The 19,142-nt window shown below is 42.3% G+C and overlaps 1 protein-coding gene across 3 annotated transcripts; it reads right to left on the reverse strand.

Annotated features, from left to right (window-relative positions):
* Window positions 1-3,506: 3,506 nt before the first annotated feature.
* On the reverse strand, window positions 3,507-18,703 carry hnf1ba (HNF1 homeobox Ba). Of its 3 annotated transcripts, none has more exons than XM_084350823.1 (10): window positions 18,161-18,703; window positions 16,222-16,421; window positions 15,744-16,005; window positions 15,431-15,651; window positions 9,788-9,942; window positions 8,477-8,603; window positions 8,202-8,384; window positions 7,450-7,568; window positions 7,031-7,075; window positions 3,507-3,820 (listed from the first exon to the last, which is right to left on the reverse strand). In XM_084350823.1, exons 1-10 carry the CDS (start codon window positions 18,538-18,540, stop codon window positions 3,800-3,802), a joined length of 1,713 nt encoding a protein of 570 aa, XP_084206949.1. In that variant the 5' UTR covers window positions 18,541-18,703; the 3' UTR covers window positions 3,507-3,799. The 3 variants fall into 3 exon arrangements, with proteins under 3 accessions (XP_084206949.1, XP_084206950.1, XP_084206948.1); XM_084350824.1 differs by having other exon boundaries at window positions 15,419-15,651; XM_084350822.1 differs by having other exon boundaries at window positions 15,401-15,651.
* Between the last annotated feature and the right edge of the window lie 439 nt (window positions 18,704-19,142).

Below are 19,142 nucleotides of genomic sequence, written 5' to 3' on the forward strand. Positions count from 1 at the left end.
ATCCAAAGAATTTTCTGCTGACCAATTAGAGATAATAGTATTCAGTATTTGTTTACCTTCATCCCTCGTGCTTTATAATGACTGTTCATATTTGGAGGATAAGCTGGTGTGAAGTTTCTGCTGGTCTTAGATGATTTATTTTCTTTGACCTTATATCTCAACCATCTGATGTTTTGACCACTTTATCCAATAAAAATTGCCAGTTTTCTGTCAGTAATCACTTAAAACATGTTATACAAATGACCTAATTCATATCTGATCAACACGCCTACTTGTAAAGAGTCCGCTCAGTGTTCGCTGATCAAACTCACAGAAGACTGAGAGATCACAATAAATCTGCTGAGGGTCCTCCTGGAAGTTGACCTGACGTGAAGAGCTACAGTCTTCGAGACACTTCTGACCAGACGTTCGTCACCTCCTCCGCAGCTGTCTGGTTTGTCCGATCCAAACTTCCTGGGAGCAGAGGATCATGGACTCCCCCTTCAACTCCAGCATGACTCACAGGCAGCAGAGCGTTACAGGGTGAGGTCATGACTGATGACCAGAGCCAAAACTGGACAAATGTTGTCGATCACAACATACAGTGCTGATAACAATTTCTCCAATGACAACATCAGGTGTTGCTTGTGGTGATGAACCAATATTTCTGAGTTTGTATTATTACCTCATTAAGTCTGAGGCAAAACAAGTTAAACATGCGTGTTGTTACTTTTATTTTTGATCCATGAGCCTTATGAGATATTAAAGCCTTGTTTTATGCATTACCCTCTTGAATGCCTCAGACTTCTTCAACATTTCTAAACTAGCAGAAACCCAAACTTGTGTACTGTTTTTAGCCTGATGTCAGTGTTGTGTTTGTATCCCCAAAATAATAATTGATTGCGTGTGAGCATGTGTACATGTGGTACCACTTAATATAAACACGATCTTTATCTTGACCCATTGAAGCTGTGTAACTATATTTTTTACAGTGGGCTATATGTCAGTACCAGATAAAGGCTGAGATGAATGACGCTATCATGCCATGTCGGGTTCATTGAACTTGTTGCTTCAAATGCAGAGTGCACTTTAGATCTATGAACTTCAAAGAGGCTGTTCGCTTATCACACAGCAACACAACATCTTTGTCGAGGCTGTAAACAGGACAAATGCTCTCAGCTGCTCCTGATCGATCAATCAATCAATCAATCAATCTATCTATCTATCTATCTATCTATCTATCTATCTATCTATCTATCTATCATGCAAGAAATAACCAAAGCCACGTATTCATTTTGGAAAAAAAAAACTTTTACTTGAAATGTCAATATTTTCTCAGAAAGTATAAATAATGATTTATGATTGATTTCAATTTTATACAAAAATAATACATTAGGAGGAAAAAAAAACAAATCATGTCCTGTCACACAAGTATGAGTGCCCTCTGATCAGATGGCAGTAGACGTGCCGATAACAGTCACAAACCAACCAAACATAATAATAACAATGTAATGACCTAATATTGAACAGGAGACTGGATCTGCCACACTTACAACATGAAGGGTTTGATGGTCAAACTGGCCTTTTGGGTAGTGACAGTGAAAGGAAAACGTGACTAAACTGTGACTTTGTGTTCAGATGTACAGAAACAAGGTGTAAAAAGGGGAAAAGATTGTGGTGAGTTGAGTCAGAGGCTGAGCTGAACACAAACACACACAGGCATCACGTTAGCTAGCTATCTTACAGCTAACAGCGAACATTTCTGCAAACCAAAGATACTTTCAGTTTGTACAATTCATGTATCATATAGAGATTTCTGCAAAATGTATCATATCATGTTCGGATTACGTGTATATGAGCTGACTTTTATGTCATGAGGAGGAGGGGATGGTGATGAATGTTAGCTTGCCGAGTTTCAGCTTTTGTAAGCGTGAAACCAGTGGACATCGTTAACGATACGTCAGGAACTATTCCAGCCATGTTGGTGACAACAAAACCTGATATTTTTGTCAAGACTTCTGGACAATTTCCAACCGAAAACCAGGTATTTCTAAAGAAGGTATTGGGACAATTTGAAGCTGAAAACTTTGTTTTTTAAAATAATTTGTCGGGATATTTCCAGCCAAAAATCTAATTTCTAACGAGATGTCAGAACAACTCCCAGCCGGAAAAACAGGTATTTTTGACGAGGCTTCTGGATAATTTGCAGCTAAAAACTCAGTCTCTTTAATGAGTTAGTGGCAACAGATGCCAAAACATGATCTTTTGCTAACCCTGATCGAATGTTTTTTGTGCCTTAATAATATAATAATAATAATAATAATAAAATTTCAGCATATCCGTGGTTTGCAAAAAAGTACATTGCCGACACTTCTTCTGACGATTGGCTCGAATAAACAGAAACAGTCGACTTTGCGCTAATGACATGAAAGTTGACAGCTCGCTTCCTTTCCTATCCGAACACACTTCTGTAGTGCTCACGAGCAGCTGCTCCTCTCCCCTACATTTCTCAGTCTGTGTGGATTCCTGTCTGATTAGAGCGGCTGCTGTCACAACATCGCCCTCATTCATGTCTCTCCTCTTCACTAAACACCAGACTAAGACGGCTGTTTTCTTTCTGAATACTTGTCAATATTTTCATTCTTTCGACCTCAGCGGGGGGTCCTGCGCCTTGATTTATGACGAGGAGTTATTGACAATATTTGTCCTGTTTTGGTATCTCCTCACTTTGGAGCAGGAAGTCGGCGAGGGAGGAGGGAGGAGGAGGAGGGAGGAGGGAGGAGGGAGGAGGGAGGGCGAGTCCCATTCCTGAAATTCACCTGAACCTGTGTGCAAACAACATGGAGGGGAAGGGCCACGTTTAAAGAGAGTGAGTCAGTTCCCCTGAAGGCAGACGTGGTTTACAGATACTGCAGGCTCACAGACAAATACAAGCTGTACCTACGCTCGACCACTCTCTTACTCTTTGGCATATTTGTCACACACATCTGCTTTTGCGCCATTTTAACAGGCAGCTCCAGTGTACAATAATCTGTTGGTGACTTCACTGATAGTGCATAATTCATCTCCAGTCTCAAGTGTGTGGAGCTCTGTGCAGAATCCAGTTATACAAAGCACTGCATACACATATAGACGCATTGCATAGTCCTTTCAAGATTGTCAAAGTCTTTTTCAATCACAGTATACACATTGAACAACTCGACATGATGAATCCCCTCGAGCATTCACCGCCTGCACTTGTGCTAGTACAGTAAACTGAGTGTGAAAGAATAACATGGAAGACTCCTTTAAAGCCCGGTAAGAAGATCAATAACAGGTTATTGTGATTGTCGCACAGTTCTGCTCACGCGCTCACGTCATCCACGAACCTCTCGTGAGTTTTTCCAGCCTTCGCAGAGGCTGATTAGTGTCTCTGTCGTGTCCGTGTGTCTTCATATTTCCACCTTAAATCACAGTGTAATATAAGTTGCCTTCATTCAGGTCCGTACCACGCACAGTTTCTGAGCATTTTTCTGGTGCTTTGTTTTTGTTCCTTTTTCAAAAAAAAGGAGGCATAAAAAAAAAACTGAATACTGTTTTCAAAGATTGTGTTAAAATCATCCTTGTTGATCATTTGTGTGCGACCGAGGGGAATCCAGTCTCTGTCCCTATCTCTCATCGTTCGCCGCCTGGCCCACCGTCGTCACTCCTCTCGTTTGTTGACTGACTCATCATCCAGCCGCGCCGTTGCCGGTTATTAAGAGTTGTCATGGTTATCGCGGCGAGAGGGTGGAAAAATGTGCTCCGGTTGCCGGGCACCGAGGAAGTCAGGTGGACGCTCTCACCAGGCCTGAAGAGGACACTGAAAGGAGGAGGAGGAGAGGGAGAGACATGTCAGATAAAGTAGGTCTGTGTTACATAAAACAGTAAATACAACCTGTCCAGTAACACAGGTATATACAGTATAATGTCATCACCAACACGGCTGGAAAACAACTAAGTACAGTAGTCAGGTACGCTGCTGAGGTACAGTTTTGAGGTACTCGTCTATTTTATGCTGCTTTATACTCCGTTACATTAACAGCTGCAGTTGTATTTACAGGATGAGGCTGTAAATTCAAAACATACTAGTTTATTAAATATTGTAATAGGTTAATGTAGAGCCACTACTAACTACAACCTTAAAATTACACTTACATGTTAATCAGTTAAAGACATCGTGTTAAACTATTACCTAAGTGTAAATCACCCATATGTAAAGTACTTTAATAGAAGTCTTAAAGTATCTGATATTAAATGGAGAAAAGTATCAAAAGTACAAGAAAATACATGTATGTATATATTGTATACATGGGGTTGATCTTATATTCTGCATTGTTCTGATGATGATAAAATAAATGAATTAAAAAATGTTCTACTTTGGCTCTAATTAAGTAATCTTCAAAGTAACAAGTAACTAAACTTTTCAAATAAATGTAATGGAGTAAAAAGTACAATATTTGCCTCCAAAATGCAGTTGAGTGGAAGTACAAAGTAGCGGAAAATGTAAGTACAAGTACCTCAAAATTGTACTAAATAACCGTGATACAGTAAATGTACTTAGTTACATTCCATCACTTGGCATATACAGTATAAAAGAAAGAAAATGCGAGCAGCTGTGCTTTGAATGTCACTATTTTATACCACTGGATCCTTCTTACTCCATTACATTTGTCTAACAGCGAGAGTTATTAGTTACTTGTTACAGATTAAGACCGTAAATAAAAACACAAGTTAATAAAAGTATAATTCCTCCACTACAACCTTAAAATACCACTTCATGTACATTTATTTCCTGATATTTATATACTTTTAGAGTATTACTGCTACTTTTACTTAAGTAAATGTTTTGAATTCTTCTCCAAATGCTGGTAAATACATCACTCCTGCACCTTCATGTGCCACACCTGACCAAATACATTCCTCATCCCTCTTCTCCTGACGCTGAAAAGCCTTGTTTCCATTGAAATGCCTCTTTTTTTGGATTGTTTGTGGAATTTATTTTTCTCCAGGGGTGGAGGCGGGCAGGTGACCCGGGCGTGACCCTGCGGCCAGCAAACAGCCTCACCTGATAAAGCTGACCCGCAGCTAAGACTGCAGTCATTAGACGGCGGGCTCTTAGCAGAGGTGAGTTTGAGACAGACTCGGGCATAATGGAGGGTTCACGGTAAACAATGAGTGTTATAAAGCCTGAGCATGTTGGTCATGAGAAGAAGTCTGCCCCGGCCAAATAAAGTCCTGATAAGAAAATACCTGGGAGAGCCTGCGGGCTAATTGCTCTCTAAATAAACTGGTTTGTGAAATGCCACAAAGGTGGAAGGTAACAGCCAGTACATTTACTCAAGTACTGTACTTAAAAACAATATCGAGGTACTTTACTTGAGAATTTCAATTTTATGCTACTTCATACTTTGTATAAATAATAAAAATATAAATTAAACAATTTATCGACTGAGAAAATAAATCTGCAGATTAACAGATACACTGTAAATTTTAGTTGACGTAACTTTAAAAAAGTCAGGAAACCAAAATCTCAGAATTACCAAGTAAAATAGACTATTTCAGATTTAAGATGTACGAGATTAAAAGTTTAAGAACTTAAAATAATTAGTCTACTTTACTTGGCAATTTTGGGGTAATCATCCTCGATTTTACCTCGAAGTAAAATCCCTTTGTCAGATTTAACAGTGTAATAAAAAACTTTACATTTAGATATCTCATATTTAAATGTAGTATTTTGGGTGTTTTGGACTGATTTCATGATGTTTTAAGGATGAACGATTCAATTGACTGATAAAATTAAAAAGTCTGGAGATAAATTGAGAACAATAATAATAGTTAGTTGCAGCTGTGCAATACACTATTAAAATTAAATCACTGGTCCTGACGTTTTTGGCTTTTGTATACTTACAAAAAGTCTAGTTGGAGCTTCTTGTCACGTCAATTTCCATTATTTTAAACTTGCTTAATTTATGGTTCATTAATGAAACCACTTCATCTGTATAAGTCAGTCTTCCTACAGTATTTAGAGTATTAAACCGGTGTTTTTTAACGTTTTTGGCTTTTGGATCCTTACAAAAAGTCTAGTTGGAGCTTCTTGTCATATGAATATTTAGTCACATTTATTTTAGTTGTTTCATTATTTTAATCTTGCTCAGTTAACAGTCCACCAACAAAGCCACTCCACCTGTAGTTAGTTACTCTAAAAACAGTATTTAGAGTATTAACGTATATCATAACTAGATTGTAGTAGTGGATGTTCTGATATATCACTATTTGTCTAGGTATTATTTTGAGTAAAAGTCAGGTTAAGTGTTTTTTCCACCAATGGGTGCAGCTTTTATCACAGCATACACCTGTTAGCTGTTTTGCAAAAGTGTATCAATAAACAGCTGACTGTCTCTGGCTTAGATGCACCTATTTCACGGCATCACAGAGATTAGTTTTCCCTCCTTCCTCCACAGAGGACACACCGCGCTCTGACCTATCATCCCATCAACCCATCAGTCTGTCAGCAGCGGCGCGGCAGTACGAGCCTCAGCGTGGGAAATTGAGCGTGTGAAAGCACCGTGGACGACATTTCAGGCTAGAGCGATCACCGAGAGCAGCGAGAAGTAGGAAAGAGGAAGAGGTGTAATTACCCAAAAAAACTCCACCCCCCCACCATCACCCAGCTCTTCTCATCTCCAGCCCCACTGTAGCATGGAGGAAAGTAGAAGAAGACAAGGGATGAGAACTTTGATTAAGAGCACGGCTCATTTCCTGATCGCAGAGGAAAACTCTCAGCAGGGAGAGGAAAGTGAAAGGAGGCAGCGTTAATCAAGAGGCGTTCAGGTCGAGGGAACAGGTGATTGATTAGGAGGAAATAGGAATTCTGAGGAGTAAAGTATCCATATATCTGCCTTGCCTGTTAGTTTGGAGGCGTATGAAAGCATTTGAACAACAACAGCAGCCCCAAGCAAAAGTTAAATAACTGAAATGATTTGACTTGTGTGCGATTTTGTTGATTTTGAACTGATAAAAATGTATTTACCCAGGAGAGACCCCCGAGTTGCACCATCTTGTTTACAGAAGCGTCCTAATGTGACAGGAATTAAAGAAGTCAGCACACAATCATGACACACACACACACTTTTCCAAATTGTAATCTAGTTCCTGCTGTTAGTGTGTGCTTGGATTGAGTGGTGAGGGGTGATTATAGTATCAATAGCTGATGAGTGAGCTGATCAAAGTGTGTGAGTATTTCTCGAGGGAGATTTGATGACAAGATAGTACTTTCTGTTGCAAAATGCTAACATTACTGCAATAATACCTCAAATGTACCGATGATTCTCATGCAAATACCCCCACATTGTTTCAATCTAAAAACCCACAGACAGACAGAGAGGTGAGAACATGCATCTACAACTGTGTCTCCTCTGGGATGTTACGTGTTGCGGGCTAAAGACTCACCGTCTTGCTCGAGGACATGGAGCTGAGGGTGCTGAGGCTGTTGGCGTCCGTGACCACCATGGCTGAGGGGAAGCGTGACGGGTGGGAGTATTGCGGGGGCTCTTGCTTGTGAGGATACACTGCGAAGGAAATTCAGAGAGATAATTAGACCTCAACACTTACAGATATTGTAGAAAGTAGGATTAACATGTCATATAGCAGGTCTTGGGCTGTATAAATACTATGAAAGTGGCTATAGAAACACTGGCAGAGTGTTAATACAATAAAAATAAATAATTAAGTGATAAAAAAATGAAATGAGCAGAAAATGAGTACAATATGATGAATAAACACAATTTCAAGGTTGATATCGGGTTTGAAGCAGCCGTTTTTCTGCAAGATATCACATTTTAATGCTCACAGGACATGTAGTGTGACATTTAAAGAAACTCTGGATGTTTATCTTAGTAATATCTATTCTAAAATATAGTATTTATGATGGGAACACTTCCTCTTTTTGCTTTAAGTATTGAGAGACAGTTTTAAGATTGTATAGATTTATTTCCCCTGTCAAAGAAGGACAGTTTCATCCTTTCAGACCTCTAAAATGTATCAAATTAAACAATTAAAAAAGTTAAATCACTGTTTTTTTTACTTTTCATAACCTACAATGTAAAATCTGACAGCTACTTTACTTAAAAAAATTCGAGAAAACCAATTATCTTGTAAAGTTATTAAAGCAGAAGCAGAAGTAGTAGTATAGAGTTACTGACTGTGCGAGTGTGTGACGGTGGCCATGAACGGCTGCTGGCTCATGTGGCTGGGGGACTGCTGCATCAGGCTCTGCTGGTGGGGGCTGTGGAGCTGCTGGGAGAACTGGACCGGCTGCAGCGCGGCGAGGCTGCCCGCCACGCTATTGATCACCGGCACCGTCTGAGACTGCGATGTGTTTAAACCTACGTGGAGACACAACCAAGATGTCAGTCAAAACACGTCGTGACAAAATAAACGAGTTTCTGTGTTGTGAAGGGGCGGATGGAGGACTTACTCTGTGCGATGGCCATGACTCCAGATAGAGGCATGATGAGGTTCTGTGTCTGCTGGTGGCTGTGATGGGCGCTGTGGATGTTGGTCAGTGTGCTGACAGGAGGAAGTCCTCCACCTGAACCCGAAATCTGGGGACGAAAACAAAGGAAATACATAAAATTACTGCTTTAATATTTCTTATAATAGACGACAACACTTAAAAGTCATGAGAGCTTGAGCATCTGCTGTGTGCATCCATATAAATGTATATCTCAAAGTGAAACAGATGTTGGCTGCTAAACACACAACAGACATAAATGTTGACTTAGTTCAGATTCTTTTGTACGACACCACACTTGTGTAACTCCACTCACACACAGCACACAAGCAAATACTGATAAGAAAGGAAAGCCGGCGAAAAAAGTCATACTGAAAATGTCAGAGCAGAGAGCTGTGCGTGAGTTTGTGCAGCACGTTGACAGTTTATCAAATCCTTTAAAAAATAACTGCAAAAAAGCACCTTCCACACATGTGCAGTAATGGCTACCGAGCTCTGGATCCTCCCACTCGGAGGGGCTGCGTCGATTTGACTACTGCCAGCTGCCCACAGAGGACAGACACACATCTGCAGATAAGAAACTGTCAGCTCTGACCTGCTGCACACCACACCGCCTGCCCTCCCTGTGGTCATTTCCCATAATGCCGCTCCAAAAAGGCAGAAGTGTTTTGATCTGACAGGGAAGTTCACGAACAGTTTTGAATATTTCAGTTGCAGGACTTGATATTTCACCCTGAACGAGATACTGTACATGCTTTAGATGGTTGGATTTTTGGCAAATATTCTGACAGTAAATTACACATCATATATCAAAAGTATTGTTAACTGGAGAGCTTTGGGTCTGTGTGCTGTTTTCCTTGTCACTGATCAAATATTGGACGAGGGCAGAAGGGAGAAACTCTGAAGTAGACTAAAAACAACAGTGGGTATGATCGAATGTTGGCGTCATTTCTCTGGCAGAGCAAGCGGCGCTCCACCTGCGTCTCCTCTCTGCGAGGCATTTAATCAATACGAACAGAATGTTTCTTTGTCAGGTTTATTGGCTGAGCGGTGGACATGCCTGGCGCGCTCTGGTGAAGGCTGTGTGCTAGGCCAGCCGTGGCCTGCCACCCCGGCTCCACCTTCCAAACACAGCAGCACAATGCGCTATTTGTTGGCCCTTGCTAGCGGGTCCATGGGACAGGAGGTTCAGGAACCTGCTTTGTACGTTTATGCTAAACGTTGGCCGGGTCTTATCTAATCTGAGGCCATGAGGGCCCAGGTGTGTTCACTCACCATCTTGGCATCAGGTGACAGCAGACTGTGGCTGTGGTCCAATCCTCCCGGAGACACCTGCTGGAGCACCGACTGGCTGGACGGCATGGCGTTGCTACTGTGGTGGCTGATGGTCGTGGAGGAGGAGACCTCGCCGGGGCCTTGGCTGTAACGCACTGACAGAGAAACACACAGACGGTCAGATTCACTTGTTTTGGCTCACAGCTGCTGCGTCCCGTAACTATAACAGTTATATAGGGCAGAGAGATAGCGGCGTGGGCCTCAGTCTGAGCTGCAACACCGCTGTCGCTCCGACCAACCGGGCTCACCTGCTCTTTGACTCAGACAGCGGAGGACAGAGCAAACAAACACACTGAGCCGTCCGCTGCTGCTATCTGCGTAGCTCAGCCAAGGCCATGAGCTGTGTACACGCACTCATTACAGCAAAACTCCCATCAGACTCTCTGATCTGCACACAAACGCTGCTGACCATGTCCCCAATTACGTCAGTGTGAAGTTTCATACTCACATGCTTCACAATTTAGGTCAGTTTAGTAAAAAGTACTGAAGTAATATCAAGTAGTAGTATAAAGTAGAAGTACTCATGCTCCTGTATTTCATTATAAAATATCATATTACCAGATTCATAATACTGATAAATTAAAGTGTCAGCAAATTTGACTGTTTTAGTTGGTTGAGGTTGAGCTAGTTTTAACTTTTTAACGTTTTAACTTGTTAATTTGTGACATTTTTATCTATTCTTTGATGTTTTGGGCAAAAAATTGGATAATTGTACCTCTCTCAGCCTAAATAAAACCAAATACGAAACGAAATTTGGAAGGTTATCGTGTTTTCTGATGTAAAATATTTTGAAATTGTAAAACTAACGAAAAACTACTAAAATCTAAAGCTGTCAGAGAAATGTAATGGAGTAAAAAGTCCACCATCTCCCTCTGACATGTAGTGGGAGGTGGTAGAAAAACAGAAAAAATAACTTTTTTCAGATATTCAGAGCAAAGCTGCACTGAAAATGACACTCGTCTTTTAGGGCCATCACTTAATCCCGTGTCTAGACTTCTCTCATCAGAGGCCCAGAGGAATGCTTCACCCCGCCACCACCGACAATCAAATGCCTGTTTGCCGATTCAGGCCCCCTCTGATACCAACAGAGTAAACATTACACAATTACAAACAATGTCAAACACATTCTTATCCTGTGGTCTCAGAGAGCCTCCCTCCCTCAGTGACAGTGTAGAGACAGACTCTGTTTGCACTCAGATCTCCCATCTTTCCCCGAGCCCTCCGGCCCTGACCCGGGTGTGTCAGGCCTCAACGCCCCGCCGAAGTCGGCCAGACATGACAGGAAGCATTGATATACAGCCATTTTTGAGATAAAAAGAGGGAGAGGCGCTGACACTAAATGTGACCAATGAGGGAGGTATTGATTTCCTGTCGCTGCTGGAAACTGGACCAGGGTGTGTTTGCAGATCTGAAAGTTTGCTTCAAGTGTCAAGGAAACAAACTGGCATCGGTGTTCCTGTATCATCTACATATAACATGTCACTTAGTGAGCTTTAGACTTCTGGGTGATGTTGTTTTTGGACAGGGCCAGGTAAACTGCCAGGCTAAGCTAACCGTCTTTAGGCTCCAGCTTCACATTTAACTTACATGTGACTGGTGTCGGTCCTAACAAGAAAGCAAACCATTAATTTTCCATAATGTTGGACTATTACTTCAGCTACAAGTACTTTAAACCCAGATGCCGCTGTGTCTGAAGCGCAGCCACAGAGCCGTATTTCATCCTAACTAAAGTACCTGTCCTCCATTTTGTTCAGCCCACAGACTTCATATTGTCTCCTGCAACATAGTCGCAACCCCACAACACTGCACCGTGCCTTGTAAACACTGCCGCAGAACAATAAAGCAGTCCATTGGACTCATGACCCCCATTGCCACACAATAGAAGAGGACTCATAAAAAGGCAGTTATCTCGGTGCTGGGCGACCTCTTAAAGTGTCTCAGGGAGAAAAGGATGCTATTCAGGCCAGTTTTGTTTCTTTGGGTTCGGTAGTAATTTTAACTGCGGGGAGCCTCGGGGTAAATAAGTAAGACTTCAAGAGACTCTGGGTTTTTAAAAAAGCTATAGAGGGAAGATCAGATTTTCTTGAGATGCACCAAGATTATTTTAAAACTGTCCCAGCTTTGCTCCGGCACGTTGGGAAAATCCATGAAACACTGAGGAGTCCGCTTCAAGAGCTGGGGGAGGGCGAGAACTTCACAAGGGGAGTGGTAGCAAGGATCTTCAGCAGGTTTAAAAGGCTCTAGCTCCCTGTGTGACCCATGTAAAATCAAAGCCGGCCTCCCCAACCCCAGGCAGCGCTCATTGTAGTGGCCCTGCATATGACAGACCTCCTGGGTCTCTGCAGGACGTATCCACGGTCTCTTCTTTGTGGCTCTCGAGGAGACACAGAGCAGTGGAAAGTGCAGAGCTCGGCCGTCCTCTCTGTGTGGGTGTGTGATTCCTGTTTCAAGCTAGCCTGAGGTGGCAGCGGAGGATCCCCCCTGCTGCTGTATCTGATCTGGAACTTCTGAGTCTGCTGGATTTGTAACGTGCAGAACGATTCAGCTGCAAAATTACCAGCGGAGGAAGAAATATTTACTGTTTGCTTGAATAAAAGCACAAACAATCCAGAAATACTCCATTTCAAAAAAGTAATGCATTAAGTATTAGCAAAATGTATCTTAAGTACCAAAATTAAAAACACTTGTCAAGCCAAACTTGTAATGGAAGTATTATATTTCAAGTTTAAACTACTTCACATACATTGAGTTAGTTTAATGCAGCTGTTCTGTTACACATATGATTTTGACAATTTTGTAATCTGTGATTTCCCTGAGTTTCATCTTTGTCGGCCTTTAATCGTTAACAATATATTTGTAATATTACCATAGGTTGTTTTTTTAATGTAAAATCTTAATCTGAACTGGTCTCAGTTGAGTATTTGTATCAGGTTATATCCGATAGAAACACACAAGTTAAGTAGCCACTGAATACCCGCATTATGTATGTTTTGGGGAAGACATTTTAATGAGGGAAAGATCGTCATTGACTGATGTTTATGCCTAAATAAACTGAATAAACAAACTGACCTTTATATTTGGCGGACCCTGCCAGCTTTCTAGCTTCAAACAGTGTTCAGGGACCTTATTTACCTCTGACAACAGCTTGTTTATTCAGTTATAGAAAGAGAAAAATATTCCTGAGTTTGTATTATTACCTCATTAATATGTTAAATATTCAAATTTAAATTTTAAAGTTTAAATTTCTTCTCCAAAATCTACGTAGTGCTCCTTTAAGTACAGTACATGTATTGCGTGTGCTTGGAAATGACCATGTCTTTGAATCATTATTACATAATATCATATAATTTTGTCGACACACAACATATTTATTTAACTAACTTGTTAGCGCAGATCAATGTTTCGGAGTAAAACGCCGTCAATAAGATTACTTGAGCTCAGTAAACGTTATTAGTGGATGAACAGTAGGTAAATATTGCATGTGAAAACACAGGTGTGTGCCTGCTAACACACTTTGTAATCTGCCTGCGATCAGTTTCATTTCAGAAAGTAAAAAAGGGTCACCGCCTAAACGGCACGTCACACTGCTCCACTGTCTATCCAGCTGTGACCGACTGGCCAACGAACTGTAACAAAATCAATAAAAACTCCCAAAGTAAGAGGAGTTTCTTTGATCCGACCCAGCGGTGACCTCTCTCGTATGACTAAAGGTGTGGCGACGCTTTAAGGAGGGGGGTGACTCGCTTTCTCTATAGGCGACGAAGGGGTCATCAGTCCTGTCTGGCCAGAAAAGAGCCAATACCCCGGTGGACAGCTCCTGCTGCTCCAAGTCTGCACCCAGCCTCTGCAACTATGCTACTGCCCATAAAGGTGATGGGGGAGGCTTTAAAATCAGTCCTCCTCTGGGCCCAGCAGAGATAAATGAACCTAGGTTACAGTCACTGCAGTCTTCTAATACACCACAGACAATGGGACCTCCTGCTGAGGGAGAGTATAGAGAGTAGAAGTCAGAGGAGCCCCTTATCAAAGGCCTGGGAGATGTAGTAGCAAAGGATTTTAATTGTCCATTAAGCATGCATAATACAGGCCGTGCCCTAGCAACGCAATGAGATGCCCTGCTGGGATATTATTGTCAGGCCAGGGGCTGACACTGAAAAACAGCTGATGCTGTCGGCAGGATGCCAGCAGGACACCTTGTAAGCAGCCAGCTGAGGGGTTTTTTAGGCGAACAAAGTGCTTTCCGCCGTGCAACCGACCCTTCCCTTCTGCAACCTTATCGCTGACCCCTCTGCCTCTGCAACCTGAGGTCAATGCCTGGTCAGGTGTTCTGGGCGACAACAACAAAAAAAAAAAAAAACCTCAAGCAAACAGACAATCCACAAGTGGGACCAGTTTATCCAAAGGTAAAAGAGCAAGCCAAGGCAAACAGTTTGTTTTCCCTTCAAAGCTCGCCTCGTGTTCGAACACGAGAGGACAACAATGGGCTCTGAGTGAGTCTCTCAAATCACAGTTTTATGGTGGGTGAGTGATGGCGCGGAGGATAATGCTCCGCGAGGCCTATCAGCTTTGTTTTTATGTCGTATACACCAGGTAGACTCGGTCAATACTAATTAGTCCATGCGCAAACATCGGGTCAGGGTTGAAATGGTCACAGCAACAACGCACAGCGTTTCCTTGTTTTGGCAACTGCCTGAGCCGAGTCATTAGCAACCCGCACGGGAGGAGGAAATGTGGAAATGACGGCGTTATGGTGAGGTGATCTGGATGTGTCTGTCCCCCCCTCCCTGACCCTGGCCTGACCCGGGGCCTGTCACAGGATTGCTGCCCTTTGTGTCGTGCTTCTCCATGCTGACTTTGGAGTGGAGATTGCAGGTACAATGTGGATTGTTCTCAGTGTGTTTTCAAAGATCAGAATAACAATGGCATTTGCTCAGCTCACTCACTCACGCTCATTGATCACTTGTCCCCTCTCTCTCTGCCTCTCTGATCACATCATCATGGCCTCTGACCATCTCTGACAGCAGTTTCACACCCGAGAAAACTAAATCATGCAGTATTGGGCGTAAATACCTGAAATTGGATCTTTAAATTGATGTCAGCGTATGATTCTAGTGATTCTCTGTCACAAGTTATAAGCGATGACGTTTAAAGGGGGCTGCACATGTTAAAAGATGTTGCATGAAGCTTTTTTGTGGCTCCAGAGGGAGTTAAGTCAGATCTGATCAACTGCCTAAAGTGATGTTACTTGAGTCAGCATTGCTCGAGGACCAGTGATGGAATGTAACTAAGTACATTTACTTAAGTATTGTACTTTTTGAGGTACTTGAACTATACTTGAGGATGGCCATTTGATACTGACACTGACACTACATATTGTACTTTTACTCAACTACATTCATTTAATAACTTTCCAGAATCTTTGACCAAATTTTCAGTGATTGCGTTGCATTGTGGGTAATGTAGGCGCCATGTTATTTACAATGAAGAAGAATGCGTGGAATAATAAAAAAGACACTATCTGTGGTTCAGTTTTGAGACTTGCAATCATGACACGTAGCAGAGAAACGTCACTTGGCGTCTTACTTGGAGGCGAAGCGCTGCTCTGATGATGTGGCGAGCTGTGAGACAGCAGAGGGTTGATGCTGTGCGGCTGTGAAACGATGGCGTCCATGGCCAGCTTCTGCCTGAAAGCTTCCTCTTTACGCCGGTTGGCGAACCAGTTATAGACTCGCACTTCGGTGACCAGATTAGAGCCGAGGCCCTGAGCTTTGGAGGGGGAGACGCCTCTCTGGAGACACTCAGCTCTGCAGGGGAACAGACAGATGCACAAGGTGAAAAAATGGCTTTGGATACTGTTTGGGTGACATTTTTCTAGGAAGGTGTCACGTTTTTCTACCTGTTGCACTCCTCCACTAAAGTTTCCCGCTCCTCCTTGCTGGGGTTCTTCTGCCGTTCGTAGGCCTGATACAGGATTTGCTGGGACGCGGGCCCCCACTTGAAACGGTTGCGTCTCATTTTCTTGCTGGAGGGTTCGCTGCCGACCTCGTCACCAGGCTGACCCTGACCGGACGGGTTGAACTCTGGGAAAAAAAACACCGGATCCTGATTGCCTTTGTCTGTCATATTGCTGCCAGAACCGTGAGCTGCCTGGTTGAACTCTGAAAAATAAGAAGAGGTACATTCAATAAAACAGAAAAGTTATATACAACTTCAGTAAAGATCCAGAGGCCTGAATCTACAGGTGCATGATGAGGAAATGTCCAATCCAACCTGATATCCCTGCAGGTCTGAAACCCAAATAAAAGCCCCGTGCTGCTGCCAGCTACACATTACAGGCCGGGGCCGAGCTGTGAGAAACTCAAATATTAACTTACGTCGGAGAATTTCCCGCTGTTTCCTGACGTACCAGGTGTAGAGGGCCGCTCGCTTCTGCGTTTTCATGGGCGTGCCTTTGTTGAGGTGCTGGGAGAGGTGAGACTGGTTGAGCCCTGTGATGTCCACCACCTCCCGTTGGGGGATGTTGTGCTGCTGCATGTAACCTTTGATCATGCGGGCAGCGCGCCATGGGTCCTCTCTGGGTTCAGATAAAACACAGGAGCAGAAAACGCACTCATTTCAACACCGAACTACACGCAGCTTTCAGAGGGAAGTAATAAAGGACAGCACAACCTTTACCACTTCAGAGTTTATGGCTGAAAGTTTTTTACGTTTGTGTCGTGCTGTTAAATTCAAAGTGAAGAAATGCTTCGTGTACAGAAGACTTTAGATTTCAGTGGTTTTGTTAATATGAAAAAAAGTCTTTATTAAAATATTCTGCTCAAACACACATGAACTTGCTCCTTTAACTTCACAGTTTGGAGGCCTCAAGTTTAAAGGGACTGTAGCGATAATAAGGCCCCTGACAGACTTCCCGTTTATCACCGCCGCCCGTTCAATAGGCTGTAAATATTTTCAAAGGTTAGTTCAAGTGGATCCAGGCAGGTTGAGAAACTTGGACTTAGTATTCGTCGCTTGAGCACAAAGATTTGCTCAGATCGGTAAAACAACCGTTAATAAAAAAAAATCTACATTTAAAGGACGAAAAACTGTGTCACAAAACTTCTGGTGATCCTCAAGTAAAAAGACATTTTTTTATTTTATAAAATCAAATGTAAAATAAAAGTCACATAAATAAAGTTTGTCTTTTATTTTTAAAGGTCTGACTTGATTGAAATAAAACAAATTGAGAATTAATTGATAATCAGAGGAGAAGCTGATTAAAATTAGCTGCAGATATAAATCACAAAAAAAAAGGGAAAACACATTAAGTTGCATCCAATTAAACTTTGACTGTATTTTGCATTAAAATCCTTCATGTTACCTGTAAAACCAGCCCGTCATTATTCACAAACACCAACGATTTTTATTTGTTTTGCCTGAGCACGAACACATTAACAACATAAATAAAACGCATGTGAAACGCAGTCTTACCCTCGGATGAGAGATTAGCAGCTCCAGACACACAGACATCAGTAATTATAGCAAATCTACACGCGTCTGTTTGTTTTGGAGAATGTGGAGGCCTGCATCTAAGTCTGCGGGTTAAGTGGGAGATGTTAGTTTATAACTTTTGACAATGAATAACCAGATCTCCATTCACTCTAATCACACGCCACTGTGTATCTTTCAGTTGATGATTTATAGAATAAAATTAATAATAACTTAACCACACGTGGGTTAGTTTGGATATTCTTCCGGTTGCTTGTTGGAGCCTCAAATATTAGTTTTACAGTGAATCAGGCGGCTGAAGTGGAGATGATTAGAAATTAAAAACGGATTTAGAGGTTTGATGATGAGTTCATGACACGGGAAAGAAAATGGGGAAAAGGATTATTTTTAAATTCAATTTAATCAGGAGGTAGATAATAAAATAAGTGTTATTATTATTAGAATTATTTCTTTGTGTAATTATTAAAAAATGTTATTATCTGTATCAAACTTGTTGATAATTATTATTTTTTAAAATCCTAAATTCTGATTGGAGCCGGTTCACTTTCTCCTCGTGAGTTGCATCGTCGGGAGGTGGAGTATAGTTAATAATAAATAGATCTTAAGTTCAGCTGATATTTTCCAAAGGTAAAGAAATAATAATCTTTCTGGATAATTAGTAACCAGAACCGAGCCGTGGCGCGTTATTTTAAAACTGTAAACACAGACTGGAAAGTGCCTTTACGCATTAAAAAAAAAAAAAAAAACTTAACTTTTTAAAAAACTTTCTCCTCAACAAGTTTTATCTCGTTTTTAAAAAAAGTCAGACTTGGTGTAAAAACTCACGCCAACATGCGCTCCACCTCCGCCCTCTGCTCGGCGGCCTCCTCCGTGTTCAGCGACTGGAGCTCCTTCAGGATCGGCGGCGTGTCGTAGTCGTCCCCGTCCTCGGAGCCCTCGTCGCCGGACAGCTTGCCCTTGCTGTGTCCGTTGGTGAGCGTGTGGAAGACGGGCTTGGAGTCGACGTCCGCCGCGCTCATCTTGCCGCTCTGCGGCGCGGCGGGCGACATGGGCAGGCTCTCCAGTTTTACTCCAAAGCCCGGCGGGCTGGGGTCCATGTCGTCCAGGGCCTGGATCAGCACATCTCGGGTGACTCCTGAGTCCAGCAGGGCGCTGAGGAGCTCCTGCTGCAGGGATGTCAGCTTGGAAACCATTTTAGAGAACATTAAAAAAACACAACATAGGCCTGCTGGGTGCGCGCTGCAGCAAGAAGAGGGGGGAAGAGAAAGAGGAGGATGGTGATAAAATAAAAAAAAAGTGAGATAAAGTCCCTCTCTGCCTCTCTAGTCCAGTGTTTTTCGGCTCGCTGACACCTGCTCCGAGAGGCTGCTTCACTTCCCTGTCGGAGGGGAGGATGGAGCTACTTTGCCATGATGCTTTGAGAGAGCAGGGGGATATAAAACATGATAATGAGTGGGCCGGCTGATGGGAGCCTTATGTAAATCCACAGAATAAGGCCCGCTCTGGGCCGAGGTGGACATGTGTTTACACTGCTGCACTGCTGCTTTTATTGGCTCCCCTTATCAGCAAAACTTTCATGGACTTTGGACCCTGTTGTATATGCCATAAAGACTTTTAAGAAAAGGCGAGCTGCGCATATTCACATCGCTGGATCTGCTGCTGGGTTGTTGTTTTTTTATTATTGTGGTCTTTATTATGAGGCGTTGTGTGTAGAAGTAGCTCAGAGAGACACTTTTTTATTTATTTCTCTTCTATTTCTTCTACATCTACGTGTTTAAACGCTCTCATTATGACTTAATGGGATTAT

The sequence above is a fragment of the Pagrus pagrus genome, assembly GCF_965226575.1.
Source record: "Pagrus pagrus genome assembly, chromosome: 4".
NCBI classification, from domain to species: Eukaryota; Metazoa; Chordata; class Actinopteri; order Spariformes; family Sparidae; genus Pagrus; species Pagrus pagrus.

Coding starts and splice junctions, on each gene's coding strand:
- hnf1ba (XM_084350822.1), bottom strand. CDS start 18,540: ATGTTCTCTAAAATGGTTTCCAAGCTGACATCCCTGCAGCAGGAGCTC. Junction 9,943..15,400: donor AAGTGACGTTTCTCTGCTAC/GTGTCATGATTG, acceptor TTTCTCTGTCAG/TGCGTTACAGCCAAGGCCCC. Junction 7,569..8,201: donor CACCGTCACACACTCGCACA/GTCAGTAACTCT, acceptor TTTCCTTCGCAG/TGTATCCTCACAAGCAAGAG.